Source organism: Sus scrofa, chromosome 2, assembly GCF_054392235.1.
Source record: "Sus scrofa isolate SSC_HxYL_T2T_F1_AM1 chromosome 2, Sscrofa_HxYL_maternal_Yorkshire_Landrace_v2.0, whole genome shotgun sequence".
Lineage (NCBI taxonomy): Eukaryota > Metazoa > Chordata > Mammalia > Artiodactyla > Suidae > Sus > Sus scrofa.
This window is the reverse complement of record NC_139384.1, coordinates 129,978,412-130,004,413: the sequence shown is the minus strand read 5'-3', so window position 1 is coordinate 130,004,413 and position 26,002 is coordinate 129,978,412. Positions and strand designations below refer to the sequence as shown.

Genomic DNA, 26,002 nt, shown 5'->3' with positions numbered 1-26,002 from the left:
ACTCTAGAATTCTGTGATTATAGGATATGGAATAGAAATTAATGCAGTATGTTTCACATAAATGAGCAGATCTAGGATTAGAAGTATGTCATAATTTGAAGACAACCCCGAATTTATTTTTAGGCTACATGAATCTTTCAAGGTCTCTGATTTTTTAAACAACCCACTCTAGCTAGTTTAAGAAAAAAAACTCCCCCAAAGCCTTTATTAAGTAAAGGTTTTAATAGTTCTCAGAATCTTAGTGAAGGCCAGAGAGTCAGCCACTGCTGCTCTGAGACCAGGAGCTACCTGCAAGTTACATAGCAGGAGGACTCTGGGGGACACTCCGCTGTCCCTAGGACCAGACAGCTCTTCCTACACCCCCAGGGGTGGCCTAGTGCTAGGACCTCTCTGGCCATGGTCTCTGGAAGGTGCTGCTTCTCCCTCCATCTGCCAGAGTGGATTCTGTGAGGTGCCTCATTCACTTTCCCAGTCATGTGGGTCTGGTTGGCAGAACCTAGACCCTGCGTCCTCACATCTAAGGCGTCTGAAGAATTTATGCTTTCTTTGGAGAGCACACTCTTAAACGAGGACCTTCGCCAAATGTAAAATGGGTCCAAAGGTAATAGGTAGCTGAAGTACATGGTAGATGCCTGCTAAGCTCAGCTTCCCTCTGGTGCCTGGGGAGACCAAGCCATGCCTTTGCAGGGTAGTCAGTGCCCCATGGGGCAGACTCATGACCAGTGGGAGATGGGGCATGGGAAAGACCTGGAAGATAGATCCCTTTCCCTTCCCTTCTCCTGACGGGCTGCCTTGAGATGCATTCATTTACGTGAACTACTGAACACATCCGTGAGATGGAACATTAACCAGGCTTTTAACCAACCGTGGGCTGACTCTTGCCTCACTCACATTGCCTCTGCCTCATTCTCTTTTCCCCCACTCGTGCTTCCCTGAGATTGTACCTCCCCAGAAAATGGCAGCTCATTAGCTTTCTCCTTGGGCTCTGGTGTCTGGTATCCAGGCTACTAGAGCATCTCTTACAGATGCAACAGCGTAGTCTCACCAAAGTCTTTGCCTGATCTCTTCCACCAGCTTCAGTGATTTCCCCTAGAAAACCCATAATAAAAGCTCATGCTAATTTGTAAACCTGCATTTGCCATAGCTGTCACTCACGTTGAAAACGTCTTCCCTTCGCTGGGATTGGGTTGTGAGAGTGGGAGTGGAGGAATTACTTGTCATTGCGAGTCTCCCAGCTTCTAGTTGAAAGGGCTTCACCCTTTCATTATAGCAGGCTGACTCTGTTCTAGATTACAGCAGGCTGACTCTGTTCTAGATTACAGCAGGCTGACTCTGTTCTATATTACAGCAAGCTGACTCTCTTCTAGATTACACCCTTCATTAGAGCAGGCTGACTCTCTTCGCTACACAAGCCACTGTGTCTCATTTCTCTGAGCCCCCTCTCACCTTATTTTCTCTTCTAAAAGTCTGTTTATTCTTTTCTTTTCTTTTTTTGGCACTGTATCTGCGGCATATGGAAGTTCCCAGGCTAGGGGTTGAATCGAAGCTACAGCTGCCAGCCTATGCCACAGCCACAGCAATGCCAGATCCAAGCCACATCTGTGACGTACACCACAGCTTATGGCAATGCCAGATCCTTCGCCCAGAGATCAAACTCACATCCTCATGGATACTAGTCAGGTTCATTACCCCTGAGCCACAGTGGGAACTTCTTGTTTCCCCTTTTTTTATTTCTGCAGTTAAATGCTTCTTGTCCTTGAAAACTAAGCTCGGGTGTCTCCTCTTTAAGGAAATTCTCTTGAGGTCCCCCAACCCCAACTCTAATTTACATTGAACTGTGTATTGCTGTGATACCTCGCACATTGTATTTGTGTGTGGACCATGCTGGACTTCAGCTGTTGATCTATGAGCCTGTCTTCCCTAAAAGATGGTAGGCTTCTTGAGGGCAAGGCCCATGTCTCATTTGGCTCTGTAGCCCCAGCTTAAAGCAATGTAACTGGCACATAATGATATATAAATGATTAATACTTGTGGAATAATGGGTTGAATAATTCCATTCAGGATTCCTGTGCCATGCTGTGGCACTTCCTGAAAAAATCCCCCATCCAGGCCCTTTCCTGGGTGGAAGAGTTGTGGCGACCCTTGCATCCACCTACGAGAGGGAGTCAATAACTGCACTACATCATCCTACTTGAAAAATCTCAGTTAAGTCCCCCAGGATGAAAGGATTCAGTGTCATATTTTTGGCTGGTTCCTAAGTGAGTGAATAAGGGGTATAAGAAACAAAATTGCTGCTAAAAATAATAAGGAAAGTATACTTTCACCTTGGTGTTGCCTCAGATGACCGACGTTTTTGTCATCCACATACCACTTTACCAGTGGACAAAAATAGTTGCTTAAAAAAAAGACTTGTGATTGCTCCCAAATTTGGCAACTCTGTCTAAAGCTAATCCTCATTCTGCACATGTGTCCAAATATCTTCTAATGTTTTGTTTAGAGAATATTTACTCATTAATTTATGCATGTATCCATTTAACAAATACTTATTGATGCCTGCAGTGGGCTTGTGTTGGGCCAGGAATGCAACAGTGAATGAAACAAAGCTCTTTCCTCATGGAACTTGCATCCTAGTAGGGAAGGTGTACAAACATTGTAATCTGTATTCCAGAATCCTTTCTTGGCCTTCCCATTGTGGTTCAGTGGAAATTAATCTAACTAGTATCCATGAGAATGCAGGATCAACCCCTGGCCTCACTCAGTGAGTTAAGGATCCGGCATTGCTGTGAGCTGTGGTATAGGTTGCAGACGAGGCTTGGATCTGGTGTTGCTGTGACTGTGGCTTAGGTCAGTGCCTACGGCTCCGATTTGACCCCTAGATTGGGAACCTCCATATGCCACAGGTGCTGCCCTAAAAGACAAAAAAATTTTTTTAAATAAGAAAAATTAAAAATTTTTTAAAATTTAAATTAAAAATTATTATTATTATTATTATTTTTTTTTTGTCTTTTGTCTTTTTGTCTTTTGTTGTTGTTGTTGCTGCTATTTCTTGGGCCGCTCCCGCGGCATATGGAGGTTCCCAGGCTAGGGGTTGAATCGGAGCTGTAGCCACGGGCCTACGCCAGAGCCACAGCAACGCGGGATCCGAGCCGAGTCTGCAACCTACACCACAGCTCACGGCAACGCCGGATCGTTAACCCACTGAGCAAGGGCAGGGACCGAACCCGCAACCTCATGGTTCCTAGTCGGATTCGTTAACCACTGCGCCACGACGGGAACTCCAAATTATTTCTTTAGGTTCCCCAACGGGGAGCCAAAAAAAAAAATTCTTTCTTTAAGTAAATAATTATGAAACATTATTTATTTACAAATAAATACAAATAAAAATATTTCTTTATTAAGCACTACTGATGACTAGATGGCATAGAATAGGGGTGTCCCATGGAGGCTGCTCTCTAGATCAGATCAAATGGTGACACCTCTTTGATGGGAAAAACAGATGACAAGAGATCCAAACCCAAATGAGGGTGGAGATGGCCAGAGAAGGCTTCCTTCGGAACTGACATTCAAACTGTGTCCAGAAGGGTCATGGCTAAAGAGACGGTTAAGGATTCGCTCCAGATTCCGCTGCTCACATAGGCAAAGGAGCACCGGCACATTTGGAGAACTGAAGAAGCCCAGGGTAGCTGGAGAACCAGGAAGGAAAGAGAAGGAAACAGGAAAGGTGGTCAGGCCCAGATCATGCAGGGCTTGTAGGTCATTTAAGGAGCCTGGTCACACACAATAGGGGATAATAGATTATCAAAGACTGAAAGAGGTAGTTGGTAAAAATTAGTTCATGAACTTCACAGTTTTACTAGTCTTTCTTCTTTTGGTTTACATTCTGGTATAAATAGTTGAGTTTCTTTTAAACTGCTTATATCATATAGAAATCAGTAGTGTTGAAAACTATGCTTGGAGTTCCTGTTGTGCGCAGTGGAAATGAATCCCACTAGTAACCATGAGGTTGTGGGTCCCATCCCTGGCCTCGCTCAGGGGGTTAAGAATCCGGCGTTGCTGCGAGCTGTGGTGTAGGTTGCAGATGTGGCTTGGATCGGGCATTGATGTGGCTGTGGCATAGGCTACAACCCCTCGCCTGGGAACCTCCATATGCCGAAGGTGCAGCCCTAAAAAAGGAAAACAAACAAACAAACAAAAACCCACCCTATTCTAATAATCTTCACTAAAAAGAGCTCTTAGATTTAGTATAAAATTTGGGAAACTGAATCTATTTAAGAGACAAAGTCAGTTGACTATATTTGAGAATCTGAATATGAGAGTAAATGTTTTTATTTTTCTGCCAAGGTTTTAACTAGTATGTGCCTTCCTACCCATACTGCTCATCGGTCTTAACAAGAACATTCTAATTTTCATGCATAAAGCATGGAAATATATTTCTTTTGCAAAGAATCGAATATAGACTCTCTACGGTTGTTTGTTGTTTCTTGGATGACATCTGGTGGACAAAAACTGAAATGCAGTTTCTGTAGTTTTGGAAAGGGGAGGTTCTCAAATTTCTTTGGTAGGAAATCATTAAAGAATGTGAGCTGAATTAGTTGAAGATAAATTTTGCTTACATTTTTTGGCATTTTATTTTCCACAGTAAGTAGTCATTAGGGTATCAGATATAATGGGAAGAACATTCCAGTGCTGTGCTGGACTTGGCAGGCTTTAAGTTCTACCCAAACCTCTGACAGTAAATTGCAAAGTGATTTGCTTTTGTTTTTGTTTCTTAAAGAGCTTCCAAATTAAGGAAACAGATTAGCTAGAGATGGATAACAGTCAGATGGTTATTGGACTTAGTGGCAGTATTAGGTAGAAGAGACAATAGAACAATGTCTTCATTGTTCTGAGGAAAACTTTCTATCTAAAGTTTTCTACTGAGCCAGATTCTCCTTCAGATATGAGCAAAATAACTTTTTTCAGACACACATGGGTATGAGGGTTAACCTATTGTATAAGTCCCCTCTGAAAGAGTTACTAAATTTTTTTTTTTTTTGTCTTTGTTTTTTTGCTATTTCTTGGGCTGCACCCGCAGCATATGGAGGTTCCCAGGCTAGGGGTCGAATCGGAGCTGTAGCCGCCTGCCTACGCCAGAGCCACAGCGACGCGGGATCCGAGCCGAGTCTGCAACCTACACCACAGCTCACGGCAACGCCGGATCATTAACCCACTGAGCAAGCGCAGGGACCAAACCCACAACCTCATGGTTCCTAGTCGGATTCGTTAATCACTGCGCCACAATGGGAACTCCAGAGTTACTAATTTAAAATGCCATCTTTGAGAGTTCCCATTGTGGCTCAGCGGGTTAAGAACCTATCCTACTAGTATCCATGAGGATGCAGGCTCAATCCCTGGCCTCACTCAGTAGGTTAAGGATATGGCATTGCTGTGAGCTGTGGTGTAGGTTGCAGACATGACTCAGACCTGGCGTTGCTATGGCTGTGGCATAGGCCTGTAGCTGTAGCTCTGATTCAACCCCTAGCCTGGGAACTTCCATATGCCACAAGAGTGGCCTGAAAAAAGAAAAAAGAAAATAAAAGAAAATGTCATCTTTGTTAAGCAGGAAGTGTCCTTTTATTTTTGGGGTATTTTCTTTTTTGCTATTGCAATTTGGGTCTTTATTTTCATTATGTCTTTTTTTTCTTTTTCAAAATTGAGATGAGTTGAAATATGCATTATGTTTTCTAACTGGTTGTTTGTATGGATGAAGGCAGTTGATTTTTGCACACTAACTTAGTACCCATCCATCTCATAAGTTCTCATGTTGTTTGCAACAGACTTGTAATTGAGTTTTTTGGGTTTTCCAAGTATACAATTATCTGTAAATAGTAATTAATGTAGCTTTCTTCCAGTGTTTCCTCCTGTATCTTTCTCTTGTCTAATTTCATTGGTTAAACCTCTAGAGCTATGCTACATAATAATGGTGACTATAGGTATAATTGTCTTACTTTTGATTTTAATGGGAATACTTCTGGTCGTCCTCATTAAACCTAGTGCTAGTTTTTAAGAAATATCGATCTTTGCTGTTTTATGAAAATTATGAAAAATAAATTAGAGATGTTGAAATTTATCAAATGCTTTCCCAGCATATATAGAGAAAATTGTACCTTTTTTTCTCTTTTAATCTATTTTATTAACCAGAGTTCACTTGCGTGAATCAGAGAGGGATTTAATACAAGTGATGAGCTGCTTATAAATCAATGGGGAGCTGCAGGTGCAAGCTCTCTGGGAGTAACTCCCAAAGCCATACTGTAGAACTGGCCCACCAACAGACCTGCTCCCTCTACCGTAGTGAGGAAGTCACGCTCCTCCTTTTAGCTCCAGAAGGTCACTGCCTTAATGTGATCTGGGGACAAGAAGTTGCCACCAGAATTCTTAGCTCCAGCAACAAGCCTTCTTCTCTGTCACCTCTGAATTAGAAAACTGATGCTGAAACTCTCAGCAGCAGAGTTTCTCTGTGTCTGCTATAATGCGTCCCAGCAAAATGTGTGCCTTGCTATGGTGTCTTTCTCTATTTGAGTTCTGAAATCAAATTTCACACAGAGGCCTCTGATTAGCAAAACATAATTTACATTGAGGAGCCTGGGAAATGAGGGTTCTGAGCTTTCCAGTCTCTACAGTACAGATGGCACACTAAGAAGAGACTGAAATAGATGCTAAGTCAAACGACTGTACCCAACCACTCCCTAACATAGTGAATAATACTGAATCATTCTCATGATCTTGAGGGGAGAGTTGCTGCTGGATTCAGTTTGCTACAAGGTGATAAACATTTTTTGCATCAATACTCAAAATTATCTTTATCAGTAGTTTTCTTTTTTGTGCTTTTGCTGTCAGCTTTTGGTATCAATATATGACTTATGAAAATTTGGACGTTTTCCTCTTTTTGTCTCTGCTCTGGAACAACTTAAAAATCATTAGAGAGGAGTTCCCGTGGTGGCGCAGTGGTTAACGAATCTGACTAGGAGCCATGAGGTTGCAGGTTTGATCCCTGCCCTTGCTCAGTGGGTTAACGATCCGGCATTGCCGTGAGCTGTGGTGTAGGTTGCAGACGCGGCTCGGATCCTGCGCTGCTGTGGCTCTGGCGTAGGCAGGCGGCTACAGCTCTGATTCGACCCTTAGCCTGGGAACCTCCATATGCCGCGGGAGCGGCCCAAGAAATGGCAAAAGGACAAAATAAATAAATAAATATTTTAAAAAATAATCATTAGAGGCTATTTATTCTGTAAGATTTCACAAAATTAGAGGCTTTATGAAACCCTCTGGGCCTGGTACTCTTTGGGAGCCTACCATTTTAACAACTTTTTCCTTTTTCTTAGGCTTTGTAATGTTTAATATCTAGATTTTTGATTTAACAATTTTAGTAAACAGTATTTTTTTAGAGAAATGATTGATTCATCTGGATTTTCATATTTATTTGCAGTCAAGCAAAATAGTCTTCTGTGATTCTTTTATTTTCCTTTGTTTCCTTTCCTTTTTATTAAGTATATTTGTGCTTTCTTAATTTTAATTCTTAGGTTAGCTAGAGGTTTATCTATCTTTTTTTTTTTTTTTTCCTTTTTAAGACTACACCTGCAGCATATGGAAGTTTCCGGCCTAGGGGTCAAATTGGAGCTGCAGCTGCCAGCTTACACCATGGCCACAGCAACACCAGATCCGAGTTGCACCTGTGATCTATGCTGCAGCTCACGGCGATGCCAGATCCTTAGTTCACTGAGCGAGTCCGGATATCAAACCCATATACTACAGAGACAACATCAGGACCTTAACCCACTGAGCCACAGTGGGAACTCCTGGTTTATCTATCTTAACTGGTTAAATTTATTCATTAGGATTATCATTTCTGGTTTTTATTTTATTATTTTTTTCTTTGACTTTTCTTAATTCATTTTTTTCTGTTTTCCTTTTTTTGGTTGTTGAGTTTTCCCTGATCCTCTTGAGCAGGGTGTTTAGTTCATTTATTTTTTTTCTTTCTTGTTTATGAATATAACTACTGAAACTGCTAATTTTCTTCTGATGATTGTATTCTAGGGATATTTATATGTAGTGTTACCAATGTTTTCTAATCAAATTGCAATTTTAATTTTGATAGCTCCTTTGACTCTAGAGCTTTAAGAGAGTTGTAAAATTTTATGTACCAGGGTCTTTCTGTCTTCTCACTTGAATTATATCTGTATTATTTCTGCAGAATTACCTAATGAACTAAGTCATCTAGTCTACTCTGTGTTGAAGGCTCCCTCTCTGTGCCCTTCTCCAGGTGGTCTCCCATGGCAGCCTTAAGGAAGGAGAGCAGTTCTGCCATAGGTGGCTGACATCTACGGTTCCCAAGCTCTGCCAAGAAAGTTCTTGCCTCCCAAGCTAGGACCCAGTCCTCATAGAAATATCAATATGCAGGGGAAACACATCTGCAGGAATGAGTTATTATGTCTTATTCATTTATACTGACCAACGGGCCAAGTCAGGTGCACACTCGGCTTTACATACTTGTGCAAAACCAAAACCTTTCCTTTTTTCTTTCTCTTTGATTCCATTAAGGTTTCCAGCAGGTACTTCCTGCAAGCAGATCTGTAATACCCTCTGAGCAGTCTCTCAATGCTGCCCACTTTCATGCCCGGTTCAGGGTAGGATGTCCACTTCCTGGTATTTCCCTCTCCTCAGAAGCCCTGTTTGGTAGCTGTAGTCTTTCCTTGATAACAGCCCTAAACTAATACTTGATTTTCCTTCCAGTGTGAGCAAGCCATACGGTGTCTCTGTGCTGCAAATTATGCCCATCACTAGACATTTACTTTTTGTAAACACCAACTAATATTAAAATGTTAGGATTCTCTCAGCCTGTATATAACAAAAATTCAAAAAGTACTGGTTTTAAAAATAGTTGTTTTTCTCACATAAAAAAAAAAGGCTGGAGGTAGTCAGTATAGCTGCTCAAATTAATAGATAATTGCAAAAAATCTCAAACATCACAGAAGTCCTAACCATTTGTTAATATTTTCTTTATATTTTCATGATGTACAGTTTCTTACCTTCCACATTTATATAGAGAGACCTGTTTTGATTTAAAATTCTCAAGCAAAAGTAAAACACTCAATTGAAAAGTTATTTTGTTCCTATGAGCTAGAAGTTCTTAAAATTTTGCAGTAAATCCAAGGGCATATATAGGTGATTTATGAGTTTAATTTTCTATCTAGCTGTAGAAGAATGAGCCTATGATGCCTCTTTCTGAAATCAATTTTTTAAATGATAAGTTCATGTTCATCACATTGGTTTGAATTTTCAAGCAGAAATGCTCTACTGGGGCCAAGTGGTATAGTCGTAAAACTGTCAACCATACTGAAGATTTTTCATTTCCCTGAGGCAAATCTGAAAAATAAAACCCTGGGACTACCCGCAAAAGAATCGTCAACATCCATTCGAACACAAGTGATTATCTTCTTTATTTTCTACTAGCCTCTGGGAAAAAATTATTTTTCAAAACAAGAAAAATAAGCTCTGATGTTTTTAGGCATTGGGAAAATAAATATTGACTATAAAGTCAGATCCAGGCTTGATGCTTGGCTGTGCCATGTTCTAGCTATATTATCTTAGAAAGTGTATTAACTAAGATGCTTAAAATTGATTTATTTACACCAAAGCATAGTTATGTGTGTTGAGAAGAGTGTTTAGCACACAGTAGGCCATAAAAAGTAAGGATTATTATTTTTAAAATAAATATTCACATTTTTTTCCTTTTTATACAAACCCACCTTTAAATTGTCTTTAACAGCTACTTTTGAGGCAGATTGACTGTTGTTTCTCTGGCTGTTGTTATTGTTCAACAACAGATATTTGGGGCCCATCCTCTGGCAAATGACAGTCTGTTGGAGACTACCTGGTTAGGGAACATTAATATTTCTGAAGGACTGCAAAGTACAGGCAGAAAGGCTGGGAACTCTTTAAATCACTTTCTCTTTTTAGTTTCCAGGAATAATATAGTTAAGTTTAAACAAGTGAATATTTTGTATGAGAGCAGTAATTTCAAGGTCAGCCAAAAGGAGTTCAAATTTTTTTTTTTTTTTTTTTTTTGGCTGTACCCATGGCATGTGGACATTCCCAGGTCAGAGATCAAACCTGCACTACAGCAGCAACAAAGCCATAGCAGTGACAACACAAGATCCTTAACCTTCTGCACCACAAGGGAACTCTTAACTTTTTTTTTTTTTAACGTGAAAACCGTAGAGGAAATTATCTCTCCTTATGTAAGCAATATTGGTTACCTTTTATTCTGATTTCAGAAGTCAATATGAACCAACTTTATTCCAGCTCTGTCACTTTATACTAGTGGATTCCGTAGGTGAACTATAAAATTATACACTTACTTAGAGTGTTTAGGAGAGTAATACAGATATTTTGTTAATAATTAAGCCTTATGTAAAAAGAATCCAGTGCCTAGGCATAAGAATATATTTGATTTTGCCTAACTCTCTGGGGCAGTTCTATACATTTTGAGTATATTATTCTCTGACTTTGGGATGAATCATAACTGTTTCACAATTGTTCAATTTGTAGTAAAAATCGCTGCATAATTATTAAAACAAAACATTTGGCCCTTCTGCATCTTAATTTTATGATCTGATTTCAGGGGAACCCAGTTGACAGCTTTCTTCCTTCTTCCTGTCTGGAATAAGTTTGAGAATTGGAAAGAAAGAGGTAACATGATCTCTGTTTGCAATAGATAATGTAACAATGTAAAAGGAAACCCTAAAAGAATCATTCTAAAAACTAAAATTAAGAGACTTGATTAAGTAGCAATGTAAAAAAAATTAAATAAAAATCAGTAGTCTTTTGTATACCCAAAGAGTAACCAACTAGGTGATATTGAGGAAAGGGAAATCACAGCTGTAGTTGTAATAAAAAAGATTTTTAAAACTTAGGAATAAACTTAAAATATTTACTCTTGAAAGATGCAAAAGTAGACTTGAAAAAATGTAAAAGCATACCTTGTTCATGAATTGGACAACTCTACATCACACATATGTTAATTCTTCTCAAGTTAGTAAAAAAATATATATATGTATAATGTGATTCCATTAAAAATATTGAGATTTTTTTCTCCTAAAATAGACTCTTGATTCTAAAGTTATTTTGGGAAATGAACAAGCAAAGAAAGGTAAGAAAACCCCAAAAAGAAGAGAGGAACTAGCTCTGTAAGTTGTTAAAACATTTTATAAAGCCCTTATAAATAAAGAAGTATGTTCACGGATACATAACTAGATATAGAGAATTATAGAATAGAATAAGAAATTCAAAGTAGAGCAATTATATGTGAAAAGTGGCACCTAAAATCACTGGTGAAAATGTACTATTTTTAATAAATGTTTTTGGCATAACTGGATAGCCATTTGGGAAAAAGTAAAATTGAATCCATGGCTCAGGCTGGATATGAGAATGAAATCCAAATAATCCAAATATCTAAATGTAAAAAGTAAAACTACACAAGAAAACAAGGATTTGTTTTTTTATAAACTGAGCCTTTCCAATTATAACTACAAATCCAGAAGCATCAAAGAATGTCCTAAAACATTGACAAACTTGACTACATAAAAACAAAAAAACTTTTTCAAAGCAAATGCCACTAAACAATTTAAAAACCTAGAAGGAAATATTTGTAATTTACATCACTAAATTATATTATAATCGCCTAATTGATGAAGCGCTCTTAAAATCTGGAAAGAGAAAAGCCAAATCCCACTGGGGAAAGATGTGAACAGAGTTTTAAAGAAAAAACCAATGTCTTGGTGGCAGTCGTGGTGGTGGTGGATATGGTGGCAGTGGAGATGGCTATAATTTGGTAATGATGGAAGCAGTTTTGGAGGTGGTGGAAGCGACAATGATTTTGGCACTTACAACAATCAATCTTCAAATTTTGGACCCATGAAAGGAGGAAACTTTGGAGGCAGAAGTTCTGGCCCCTGTGGTGGTAGAGGCCAATACTTTGCTGAACCATGAAACTAAGATGGCCATGGCAGTTCCAGCAGCAGCAGTAGCTATGGCAGTGGCGGAAGGTTTTAATTATTACTGCCAAGGAGGAGTCTGCTACTACAGGCTTGTCAGCTCTTAAAAAACCAGAAGCTCATCAGTCCAAGCTCATGGCTAAAAGGAACATCTTTAAGAGGACCTTTATCTGAGCCACTCACTGCTCACATTGTTTTAACTGCCATGCAGTAATCATTAGCTGCTATGCAGCTGAAATTAATCAATTCAGTTTTGTGAATGGACTTTGGAAAATAAAAATGCATTTAACTTGGAAGTAAAAAAAAAAAAAGAAAAGAAAAAGCCAATGTCCTTCAACATCTGAAAAAAGGCTGACCTTCATTCATAACACGAGAAAGGCATATTAAAATCACTAGGAGATAACATTTTTCATCTATTCAGATTGTCCAAAATACAAAAATTGATGAAATACTGTGATGGCAAATAATAAACAGGTACCCTCAGGCATTGCTAGTGGGACTGTAAAATGGTACAACTTAGCCAGGGAAAGGAATTTAGCAATATCTAGCTATGTTGTCTTTGCATTTATCATGTGACTCAGCAGTTTCACTGAAGATACACTTCCCCAGATATGAAATACTGATGAATTGTTACTTGCAGTGGGGTTCGGGGCAGGCCACCTGCAAATATGCCACTTTGGCCCATTGTTCTGAATTCAAGTTACCTGAGAAACAGCTAGTGCAAGAAGGACACTCTGACCCTCTCCTCTTTACCCCTGAAAGCAGAAGATAAATCTCCCATGTGAAAGACAACTTCCCTGCACCAGAAAGTAGAGACATTTTTCTTGTTAGGAATGGGGAATTCAGGCTGGAGAAGCTATATGAATAAATTCTGCTCAGTTTCTTTACTAACTAGTACCCAAGCCCAAGTTCCTTTGTCTTGTCAGTTCTTCACAAATTGATTGTTTCTTTGTCTAAAAAGTATAAAATCTGCCTGCCTTGGTAATTTCTTTGAGTCTCATTCATATTTTTATGAATTCTTTTTTGTATAAGATTAAAATTTGATTTTCTCCTGTTAATCTTTCTCATGTCAATTTAATTATTAAACTACAAGAAGGACCTAGAAGGGTAGAAGAAAAAAATTTTTCCCCATAATTTAGCAAAAGATTAGAAATACACCAAACATTAATAAATGACTGTTTAAATAAAATACTATGTGTCCTTTGAAAAAACGAGGAAGGCGTTCCCATTGTGGCTCAGTGGAAAGGAACCCAACTACTATTTGTGAAGATGCAGTTCAATCCCTGGCCTTGCTCAATGGGTTAAGGATCTGGCGTTGCCATGAGCTGTAGTGTAGGTCACAGATGCTGTGATCTGGCATAGCTGTGGCTGGGGTTTAGGCTGGCAGCCGTAGCTCCAATTTGACCCCTAGCCTGGGAACTTCCATATGCCTCACTCATAGCCCTAAAAAAAATTTTTTTTAAATGAGGAAGATGTCTGTGAATTTATATCAAGTGAGTTACAAAATATATAAGGTGTAGAATATTATGTATTGTGTTATGGGTTGAATTGTATCCTTTAAAAAGATATGCTGAAGTCTTCATGCCCAGTACTTGTGAATGTGTCCTCACTTGGAAACAGGGTCTTTGTTGATGGAATCAAGTTACAGTAAAGTCATACTGGATTAGGGAGAACCCTAATCCAATGGTTGGTGTCCTTATAAGAAGAAGGAAATTTGAACACAGAAACACAGACACACAGGGGAGAAGGACATACAAAGACAGAGGCAAAGACTGGAGTACCACTTCCACAAGCCAAGGAATGCCACAGGGAGCTGGTGACCACAGAAGGAGAGAGGCCTGGAACAGTACTTCCTCTAAACCCCCAAGAAGGAACCAACTCTGCTCCACCATGATTTTAAACTCTGGCCTCCTGAACTGTGAGTACACATTGCCATTGTTATAAACCACCCAGTTTGTGATACTTTGTTATGGCCACCCTAGGAAACTAATGCCATATGCTACATGTTTTCATAAGAAAAAAGGAAAAAATAAGAATACATATATACTCATTTTTTGCAAAAAAATACCAAAGAACATGCCATAAATTAATAAAAATGATTATATTGAAGATCAGTTGAAAAGGCATGCAGAGGATGTCTTTGGAAGCAAGACTTCTTTATTATATATATTATATCATGTCATATCATTTTGATGGTACATATATTACACACGTTTTACGTATTTTTAAAAAGTAAGCTGAAAACAGAAGAGGAAACAGTGAAATGGAACACATACACAATCAACAGAATCCAAGTACTTAAAAACGGATCCCATTACTGCACAGAAAAGACAGATTTCAGAAAACTCTTGAACACAACACTCTATCTGGATACCCCAGGTAGGACATATTCTAAGGACAAAAAGAACTGCAAAATCATCTTAAGCTTTGCTCAGTTTGCTGTTAATGGTAATATTCAGAGTTGTAATTTGAAACTGCATCATTGTTGCAAGACCAAGTAAATAAATAAGTTAATATTCTAAGGAACTAATATTTTCAGTGTTTAAGAGAAAAGAAATACAAATATAAAAGAAGTTAAGGAAGGGAAAATCTCTGATGTTAAGTTAGAATTGGTACAAAATATAAGACATGAAATTATACAATGAAAATATATTTTGTAGCTCTGGCTATAGAAAGGGCCCACAAATGATGATGCAGGCAGCTGCCTAATCTGCATATTGCAAAGGCCTGTTCTAATTTTCTGTTTATGAAATTCTTACTACTTTTTACAATTTTCTATCCTAATAAAACATTAAAAATCATAAACAAAGCATCGTGCATATAGTTACTATAGTCTCTTATAGTATCTAGCCCAGTGTTGTCTCTGGCAGAGACCACTCAGTTCAAGTTACTGATTGACTATTTTGTCTTGAGGGTACCAGGTTATTCTAGACAGTTACAAGAACTCAGGCAGTGCTGTGGCAACAGACCTCATTTGGGGTGAAAGGTCAGTACATAAATTAGAGGGATTTTACCTTCTCAATACCCCTAGCTACCTTCCTCCTAGTGCACGTGGAAGGGAAAGAAGCACATCTTCTCTCTCCAAATCTACCAACTGACTTGTGGGCAACCCTCCAGTCTGAACGAGTGGATGCCCTTCTCAAAGACCAGACTTCCCATTTGTGTCCTGTACTCCAGGGCATACATGCTCTCCATCAGTCCCCAACTTGAAACAACACACAGGCACCAGAGACCACACATCTTCTTTAATCACACATCTTTAGCCTACCACCTCATTTCACTGATCACTTGCATCACAAAACTATCAAAATTAGTTGTCTAAAGACATCATTTCTTCTCCTTACCTTCATTATCTCTCCAACCCCCTCACAGGGTTTGGTCTTGCCACCCCATGGACACTGCTCTTGTCAGGGTGTCCGGTGGTCTCCCCATTGTCAAATGTGGCTATCAAGTCTCTCTTTTCAAGTCTCTCATCCAAAGAGTTGATCATTCTCTCCTTCTTGAAACACTTTCTTCCACTTCTCTGTCACCTGTGTTGGAGGGCTCTAACTAAGACTCACTTCTCAGATTTCAACTTATACTCTCCCTCGGTGAGCTCATTCAGTGTTTTAAGATATTTTCTACATGCAGAGGAAGACCAAAATTCATATCTTTAGCGCCAGTCTTTTCCTAGGCCTCAGAAGCATTTATCTGTCTGTTTAACATGCTTACAAGGAAGATCTCTGGAGTTAGGCCCCCAGGCTTGTATCCCAGTTCCTAGCTGTATGGTCTTGTGTTACTTAACTTGATCTGTAAAATGAAGCTAATTAGTATTTATTTCACTAGATTATTTAGAATAGTGCTGGCACAAAGTTAAGTATTGGATAAATACCCTATTTGTTTACTTGTTTGAATTCTCTACCAGAAGTTTGGAGAGAAGAAACCTTGTGTGTATCTTATTCAACAGTGAATTCCTAAGAGCTGACATAGAGTAGCAGCTGGATATTGATCAATGAATGGCTTTATCCATTCCTTTAAAGGAAGAAAATGCAGTGCATCCAAAAAACGAGCTGAAATGTGACACGTTGCCCATGTCTTGGCTGGAGGAGTCATCTCTGGCTTTTTGCAACTTCCCAGCACTGTTTCTTTGGTATCTCTTTTCTCAGTGGCCAAGTCCTAGAAGTGCAACTGTGAAAGTCTTGCGTTTGATATCTGATGGTGTGGGACATGCTCTGTTTTGTTTCTTTGAAAATGTGAAATTTATTTATTGTTCAAGCTCATCAATAAGGTTTTTCTCATTTCGATTCAGTTTCACCAGCACTTAGTAGAAACCTAGAAAGAAGTTCTATTATGTAAAGTCTATATATGGATATATAGATATATATGGATATATAGATCTCTCTATATATATACCTTATGTCTATATTTGACACGAAAAAATTTAGGTATAACAGTGAAAAGCAATGAATTTTCTTGGTGGTTAGGGGACAGGGGAAGAAAGATTTTGCCAAAGAAGAGGTGGTAAGTGCACTGTAATACAAGCCACCACCCCACCCAGCACGCCGGCCCCCTCCGGCCCCGCCCTGATCCCGACCCCGCCCCGCCCTGTACCGGGGCCCAGCTCCGCCCTGCCCTCAGCCCCGCCCCGCCCCGCCCTCAGCCCCGCCCCGCATCTCGGCAGGGCTGTGTATCCCCGAGGTCTCGCCGCCCTGGGAACCGTGCACGGAGCCAGCGTCTCCCCTCGCCCGAACCCACTCAGACCTGGGGGGCCGCACGGGACCGGGCGGCTCGGCGTGAAAAGATGGCCGCCTTGACGACGGTGGTGGTGGCGGCGGCGGCCACAGCCGTAGCCGGGGCTGTGGCGGGGGCGGGAGCAGCCGCAGGGACCGGCGTGGGAGCCGCCTCGGTGCCGCAACAGGTAAATCGGGGAGGCGGGCGTGGGCCCCAGGGGCCCAGAGGCCCCGGAGGCGGGACAGGGCCCCGGGCTAAACAGGTGTTTTCTGCAGCGCGGCCCCGGAGACGGGGAGGCACGGTGTTAGCCTCCCTTTGCTCAGGGCCTGGCACCCGCCACCGTTGCGCTTTGTTCGCTTGTGCATTTAACTGCTTTAACGGAGCCATCTCCCTTGTGGTTTTGGAGTGGAAGAAGACTTGGGCGGAAACCCTGGCTCTGCTGCTGCTTAGCCTGTGATAAGAACATACTTATCCTCTCCAGTGATTCAATTTCTTCTCTAAACATTGAATCTGATAATATGCATCTTCCTGAGCTAGGGACATTATGTCTAGGAAGCCCCTCGTACCGTGCTTGTTTGAAGGGAGATTTGATGCCCAGTGGTGGCTGCTCAGTTATTGTAACAGCGCCGAGAACACATGGAGGAATCAAATATGGGGTGGTCTGAGGCAAGTGTATTACCAAAGATCTTCTTAGGACCCCTTTTCCGCAGGGAGGACCTGAAGATCCTTCATGAAGAATTGTTGGATCAGGCTGCTCAGGTCAAAGATCTTGCCTCCTCTCATTTTCCCACAGTCCACACCCAAACCCCAGCAATTCCTATCTGTTCTGCCTTAAGAATAAGTCTAGAATCCCACTCTTCTCATGACCTCAAGTACTACAACTCTTGTTCACGCTATCATTTCTCCCCTAGCAGAAACACTTTCCTAGTTGATTTCTCTTCTTCCTCTCTTATGTCAGTCCAGTAATGACACTTGTCTGGGTCCATTAGAGTAAAGCAGACATTTTTACTATGGTCTACAGAGTCAGGAAGCTGCCCCCACCACCTATCACCTCCCCAGTCCTCTGCTCTGAGTCACCTCTAGCCATACTCACCTCCTCGTGGTCCCTCAGACATGCCAAACACTCTCTTATCTCATGAGCTTTGCAGTTGCTATGCCCTCTGTTTGGAATGCTCTTTCCTCATGGTCGCATGGCCAGCACCATCACTGCCTTCAGATATATTTGTTCAAATGCCATCAGCTCATTGATTCTTTCCATGACCTCCCCAAATGAAATCCCCTTACCTGGCACACCCTGTTCTCTTTTCTGGTTTTGTTTTGCTCCATGGCACTTATTACCATGTGATATATTACATATTTTATACCTATTGGAAAAATCTTTTTCCACCCTATCTGGGAATATAAATGCTGCCTTCTTTGAAGGAAAAAAACTTCTCGAAATTTTATTCACTTTTGTATTCTCACCACCAAGACTGTGCCTATTTAGTTCAGAAATACAGTAGATGCTCACTAAATATTTGTATCCTAGTGCAAACCTGACGGCAGGCTGTTGTGAGCTGAGGATGACAGGTTCCATCTTTTTCTTCCTCTAAGGAAATACAGTCTTTATGTATATAAATTCAAGAAATTCCACCTCAGACAAATTCTCGCACACACCTATAATTCTTTTTGTTATTCTAACTCAAGCCCACATGTTTCAGGAAAACTATAAAATATGGAAAATATATAATAGGAGTTCCCGTCGTGGTTCAGTGATTAACAAACTGGACTAGTATCCATGAGAATGTGGGTTTGATTCCTGGCCTTGCTCAGTGGGTTAAGGATCCGGTGTTGCAGTGAGCTGTGGTGTAAGTCACAGATGAGGCTTGGATCCCATGTTGCTGTGGCTGTGGTGTAGCTACAGCTCCAATTCGACCCCTAGCCTGGGGACTTCCATATGCCACAGGTGCAGCCCTAAAAAAAGACAAAAAGGCAAAAAAAAAAAAAAAGAAAAATACATGATATATAAAACATTTTTTAAATGTTTTAAATATATTTTTTTTAAATACATGACCCTAGTGTTTTAGCCTTCTTGCTGGCTTTCTCCATGAAACCTTCCTGGCTTATGTTAGTTGAAAATCACTTGTTCCCTAAATTCTTATAACCATGTTTTACCTCCTGGTTTGCATTACTCACAAGTTGCCTTATGTTGTTGATACACCCTCTTATTCATTACAGTGATTCTCAGAGGTTTGCCTTCCTTGGTGTTGGATGAGAATAACCTGTGGAGCTGTTTTAACTGTTGTATCAGTTCCTAACATTTAGCAATGTCTGGAGACAGTTTTGGTTGTCCCAGATGCAGCAAGGCTGTGGGAAAGGTTGTGTGTGCTGCTAGCATCTAGTGGGTACCGGCCAAAAGACAGCCCCCAACAACAAAAAATTATCTGGTCCAAAGTATCAGTAATGGTAAGGTTGAGATACTTGGCTTTATACCCTGCCACCAGTTTAGGGAAAGCAGACTCTCATCCTTGCAACAATAATGAGGTAGGGGAAAAAAAAAAAAAAAAAAGGAGTTCCTATCATGGCTTAGCAGAAATGAACCTGACTGGCATCCATAAGGACATAGGTTTGATCCCTGGCCTTGCTCAGCAGGTTAAGAATCCAGCTTTGCCGTGAGCTGTGGTGTAGGTCTCAGACACGGCTCTGATCTATTGTGGCTGTGGCATAGGCCAGCAGCTTCTGCTCCAATTCAGCCCCTAGCCTGGGAACCTCCATGTGCTGTGGGTGCAGCCTTAAAAAGACAAATAATAATAATAATAATGAGGTAGAATTTCTCAAGGGTGTTTGGGTTTTACAAAAAGGAATTAGAATCTCTGCTGTACCATATTGTGATTTTTGAGGACTTTGTAAGTTATCCATCTTGGTACTCCCCACAACATAATACACACACACACACACACACACACACACACACACACACACACACACACTATAATAAATTCTACAGCCTAGCACTGATCTTGAATATTTGTCCTAGGATTTCATGAATGAGTACTCCTATTGATTCTTAACAGTAAAACCAATTAATGTTTTCCCGAGAAGAGATAATTTTCCTCATGACAACCTCTTGATATTAGAGATGCCTGCCAAAATATCTAAAGTTCCTGTATTAGCCCTTAGGTCTTCCATAACAAACCACTACAGACTGGGTTACTTAAACAACAGAATTTTTTTGTTACACTTTTGGAGGCTCGAAAGTAAGTCCAAGGTCAAAGTACTGTCAGGGTTGGTTTATGGCTTGTAGACAGCCACCTTCTTGCTGTGTCCTCACATGGCCTTTTATCTGTGCACATGCGGAGAGAGAGAGTTCTCATTGTGTCTCTTCCACTTAAAAGGACATCAGTCCTATTGCATTAGGATGCTTTCCTTATAATGTCATTTAACTTTAATTCTCTAACACCCCCCTGCATGCACACACACACCAAATCTAGTCATGGAGAAGGTCAGGGGCACAACATGAATTTTGAGGGAAATAATTCAAACCATAGCAGTTACATATATTATTTTGGAATAATTATCTTTGAAGTTCTATAACTTTTATATTGTATTTTATTTTACAACCTCCATAGGGTGCAGAATATGATAAATTTCTTACTCATTAAAAAGTAATCATGTCCTTATCTGTACATTTTAGTGTTTATATATTATTCGTTCATAATTCCCCTCATTTGTGTATTATTTGTTCATAATTCCCCTTCAAGGCCAAAGACTACAAATCTATAGATTCTCCTCACATGTGATTTCCCTCTGATCATTTCAGCAGTTGAATTATGCTCTTCTTGAAGTATCTCTAGCAGTATCACACTAGCTTATGTCCTGATTTTGTACCAGAACAGGGTCGTATCTTCTGTTTGTTTTGTTTCTAGTGGCCTTCCTGTGATGACTTATATTTTATGTCATTTGGCTGCCTGGAGTGGTCCTTCAGTAATAACCACATTCTTTTTCTGACTTTAAATTATTACTCAAAATGTATTTCTTCTAGCAGATCACACATATGAATAGGGCTGTGTGTATGTCCAAGTGTGGTAGAGTGAAGAATTCCCCTCCCCACAAGAGTAGTCACATCCTGATCCCCAACACCTGTGATTATGTGGTGGTTCATGATAGAAGGAACTTCACAGATGTGATTAAAATTGAGGATCTTGAGATGGGGAGCATATGCTGGATTATCTGGGTGGGCCAGTATATTCACAGAGGTCCTTGTAAGAGGGAAGTGGGAAGATTGGAACCTGTAGTAGGAGATGTAATAATGGAAGCAAGAAGAAGACATGATTTGAGGAAGGGGCCCTGAGCTATGGAATAAAGGTAGCCTCTAAAACCTGAACAGTGGTTAAAAAAAAAAGTTCTCCTCTGAACCTCCAGAAAGAACACAATCTTGTCAACATCTTAATTTTAGACCTGACCTCCAGAACTGTAAGAGAATAATTGAGTTGTTTAAACCTTTAAGTTTGTGGTAAACTGGTTTTTGGTAAATTTGTTACAGTAGCAATAGGAAACAAATGCATCATAGAAGGCCTAGGAAAGCCTGAGGTCTCACATTTGGCTGAGCTTCAATCTCTATCCAAGCAGGAAGTGAAGGCTAAGGTAGAGTTGTACACTTGCCCAAGTACTGATGACATTCTCAGCATGCATACAGACCTCCTCAGCAAAGTCTGGAAGACTTACTGGTTTAAGACATCTGAGAAAATCTCTGACCAACAAATCATTCACTGGCAGCTAAGCTAAAAAAGCAAGAGATTTCAGTGGCACACAAACAAATAATATAGACTTAAACAAATTAATTCAGAAAAATAACTATATAGCAACAACTACAAATCTTGGGGAGGGTAAAGAATCTCATTTTCAGAGTTGCCACATTATATTATTTCAAGTGTTGAGTTTTGACAAACAAATTATGAATTATCCAAAGAAAGTATGGTCCACACACAGAAGAATTTTTTTTTTTTAAAGAGCAGTACAGAGAAACTTTCCCTTAGGATTACCAGATGTTGGACATAATAGACAAAGACATGAAATTATCTACTTTAAATAGGTTCAAAAGGCTAAAGGAAACCATCTTTAAAGAAAGTATGAGAATAATGTCTCACAAAAAGTAGAAAATACCTGTAAAAAGAAAAATTATAATGAATCAAGTAGAAATTCTGGAGTTAAAAATATAAGAACTCAATGAAAAATTGACTAGAAGGACTCAACACTGGATATGAACTGGCTGAAGAAAGAATCACCAAAGTGAAGATAAGTCAGTTCAGAACAAAAAGAAAAAAAGAATGAAAAAAAAAAAATGAACAGAGCCTTAGAGACCTATGAGACACCATCAAGTATCACACCTAATTAGAGTCCCAGAAGGAGAGGAGAGAGAAAAAGGGGGAAAGAAACAATGGCTGAAATATTAATCTGCATGTTGTTGAAACTCAGTAAACTCCAAGTAGAATAAACTCGAAAAGATCCATATCTAGACATGTCAGATTGAAAAAGAAAAAACTAAGACAAAAAATCTTTTAAGGTTTTTAATCAGATTACCAGCTGATTTCTCAACAGAAACCTTGGATTCCAAAGGCATGGGACAACATAGTAAAATGTTGAAAGAAAAGGACTGTCAACCAGAAATTCTGCGGCGAGCAAAATGATTATCTAAAAATGAAGAAAATTACATCAAACCAAAAAGCTACAGCACAGCAAAGGAAACATCAACAAAATGAAAAGACAACCTAATGAATGGGGAAAAAAATATATGTAAATCATGTATATGATAGGAGTTAATATCCAAAATGCAGTCTTATACAACTCAGTAGCCAAAAAAACAAAGCAAAACAAAACAAAAAAAACCCCATCAGATTAAACCATTCAGATTGAAAATGGGCAAAGGAACTGAGTAGACAGTTTTCCCAAGAAGACACACAGATGACCAACAGGTACATGAAAAGATGCATATCATCATTAATTATCAGGGAAATGCAAATCAAATCCGTGATATGACTTCACACTTTTTAGAATGCCTATTACCAAAGAGACAAGAAATAAGTGTTGATAAGACTGGAGAAAAGTGAACCCTTGTGCACTCTTGGTAGGAATATAAATTGGTTCAGCCTCTGTGGAAAATAGTAGGGGAGTTCCTTAGAAAATTTAAAAATGAAACTGTCATAGGATCCAGCAATTCCACTTCTGAGTATTTATCTGAAGGAAATGAAAACACTTACTTGAAATGGTATATGCGCCCCCATATTCATTATACCAGTGTTTATGATAGCCAAGATATGGGAGCAATCTAAGTGTCCACTGATGATTAATGGATAAAGAAAATGTGATACATACACAGATACACACACACACACACACACACCACACAACACTGAAATACTATTCAGGTGTAAAAGGAAGGAAATCTTGCCATTTATGAAAACATGGATGGACCTTGAGGGCATTATGCTAAGTGAAATAAATCAGACAAAGAAAGACAAAAACCATATGATCTCACTTAAATGTGGAATCTTAAAAATTAAACTAGGTACGGAGACTAGGTTAGTGGTTGTCAGAGGCAGGGGCTAGGGTGGGCAAAATGGGTAAAGGTAGTAAAAGGTACACACAGTTATAAAATAAGTTAAGTCCTGGGGATATAATGTATAACGTGGTGACTGTAGTTAATAGTAGTTGCTTACAGAATAGGTCTTAAAAGTTCTGATCTCAAGAAAAACAATTTGTAACTCTGGTAATGGATGCTAACTAAACTTACTGTGGTGTGCATTTTACAATGTGCACAAATATTGACTCATTACATTGTATATCTGAAACTAATATAATGCTGTATGTCAATTGTATCTCTTTTTTTAATTAATTCAATTAATTTTACTATATTTATATTTGTACAACTATCATCTCAACCTAAATTTAGAACATTTCCATCCCTAAACCTGAGCCCACCCATCCTTCCCATCCCTTCCCCAGTTGTCCCCTTTGGTAACCATAAGTCTTTGAAAGTCTGTGAGTCTGTTTCTGTTCTGCAAATAAGTTCATTTGTATCCTTTAATTAGATTCCACATGTAAGTGATAGCATGATGTTTGTCTGTCACTGTCTAGATCCATCCATGTTGCTGCAAATGCCATGGTTTCATTCTTTTTTATGGCTAATATCCCATTGTATATATGCACCACATCTTGTTTATCCACTCCTCTGTTAATGGACATTTAGGTTGCTTCCATATCTTGGGTATTGTATATAGTGCTGCAGTGAACATTGGGGTACATGTATCTTTCTGAGTCATGGTTTTCTCTGGATAGATGCCCAGGAGTGGGATTGCTGGATCATATGGTACTTCTATTTTTAATTTTTTGAGGAATCTACATACTGTTTTCCATAGTGGCTGTACCAATTTACATTCCCACCAACACTGTAGGAGGGTTCCCTTTTTTCCACACATTCTCCAGTATTTATTGTTTATAGACCTTTTGATGATGGCCATTCTGGCTAGCGTAAGGCAGTACCTCATAGTAATTTTGATTTGCACTTCTCTGATAATTAGTGATGTTGAATACCTTTTCATGTGTATTTTGGCCATCTGTATGTCTTCTTTGAAGAAATGTCTGTTTAGATCTTCTGCCCATTTTTCGATGGGGTTGTTTGTTTTTTTGATATTGAGCTGCAGGAGGTATTTATAAATTTTGGAGATTAATCCCTTTTCAGTCATTTCATTTGCAAATGTTTTCTCCCATTCTTTGGTTTGTCTTTTTGTTTTGTTTGTGGCTTCCTTTCCTGTGTAAAAATTTTTAAATTTAATTAAATTAAAATTAAAATTTAATTTAATTTTTGTTTGTATTGCCATTACTCTAGGAGGTAGATCTGAGAAGATATTGCTGCCATTTATGTCAGAGAGTGTTCAGCTTATGTTTTCCTCTAAGAGTTTTATAGTGTCCAGTTTTATATTTAGGTCCTTAATCCATTTTGAGTTTATTTTTGTGCATGGTGTTAGAGAGTGTTCTAATTTCATTCTTTTACATGCAGCAGTCCAGTTTTCCCAATACTACTTATTGAAGAGATGGTCTTTTCCCCACTGTATATTCTTGCCTCCTTTGTCATAGAGCAGTTGACCATAGTTTCATGGAATTATTTATGGCTTTCTGTCCTGTTCCATTGATCTATATTTCTGTTTTTGTGCAGTACTGTACTGTTTTGATGACTGTAGCTTTGTAGTATATGTCTCAAATTTAAAAATCTAAGGACTTTGAATTTGATGGGAGCTTGGAATTATCTACCACAATATTTTTATTCTAAAAGTAAAGTTGAGACTTAAAAGTATTAAATAATTTGCTCCAATTACTGTTATTGATTTTCAACAAGGGTGTTAATATACTTTGATAAGGAAAGAATAGTCTTTTCAACAGATGATGTTGGGACAACTGGATGTCCACTTTCAAAAGCATGAAGATGGATTTCTACCACACTCCATATATAAAAATTAACGCAAAATGGATTAGAGACCTAAATTTAAGAGACAAAACTATAAAGCTCTTAGAAGAAAACTTAGATGTTAATCTCCATGACCTTTGATTCGGTAATAGTTTTTTCTGTATGACACCTAATGCAGAGGCAACCAAAGATTAAATAGATAAATTAGCCTCCATTCAAATTTAAAGCTCTTTTGCTTCAAAGGATGTTATCAGGAAGGTGAAAAAAACAGAAAATGGAAGAAAATATTTTCAAGTCATATACTGATAATATATCTAAAATTATGTAAATAACTCTTATAACTAAATTTTTTTTTAGAAAACTAATTTTAAAAGTAGGATATAAGTAAACATTCCTCCAAAGAAGTGGCCAACAAGTACATGAATTGATGCTTAGCATCATTAATCATTATGGACTCATCAAAACCACTGTGAGATACCACTTCACACCCATTAGGATGACTGTAATAAAAAAAGACAGACAATCTCAAGTGTTGGGGAGGATGTGAGGAAACTGAAACCCCTGTACAATGCTGGTAGGAAAATAAAATGATGTAGCTACTGTGGGAAACACTTTGGCAGTTCTTTAAAAAGTTCAAAACTTTTGTGCTTCAAAGGACATTATCAGGAAAGTGAAAAGACAACTCAGATTTGGGGAAAATATTTGCAAATCATCTATCTGATAAAGGATTTATAAGAATGTTTCCAGGAGTTCCCGTCATGGTGCAGTAGTTAACGAATCTGACTAGAAACCATGAGGTTGCGGGTTCGATCCCTGCCCTTGC

The 26,002-nt window shown here is 39.1% G+C and overlaps 1 protein-coding gene across 1 annotated transcript in view; it reads left to right on the top strand.

The window, feature by feature from the left end:
* The first annotated feature begins 12,031 nt into the window (after positions 1-12,031).
* CCDC112 (coiled-coil domain containing 112) overlaps positions 12,032-26,002 on the top strand; it is a 36,151-nt gene continuing 22,180 nt past the window's right edge. Inside the window, exons 1-2 of the mRNA XM_085011726.1 lie at positions 12,032-12,124; positions 16,567-16,926. Of these exons, the coding sequence (XP_084867852.1) occupies positions 12,032-12,124; positions 16,567-16,926 (453 nt within the window). The remainder of the gene's footprint in view (positions 12,125-16,566; positions 16,927-26,002) is intronic.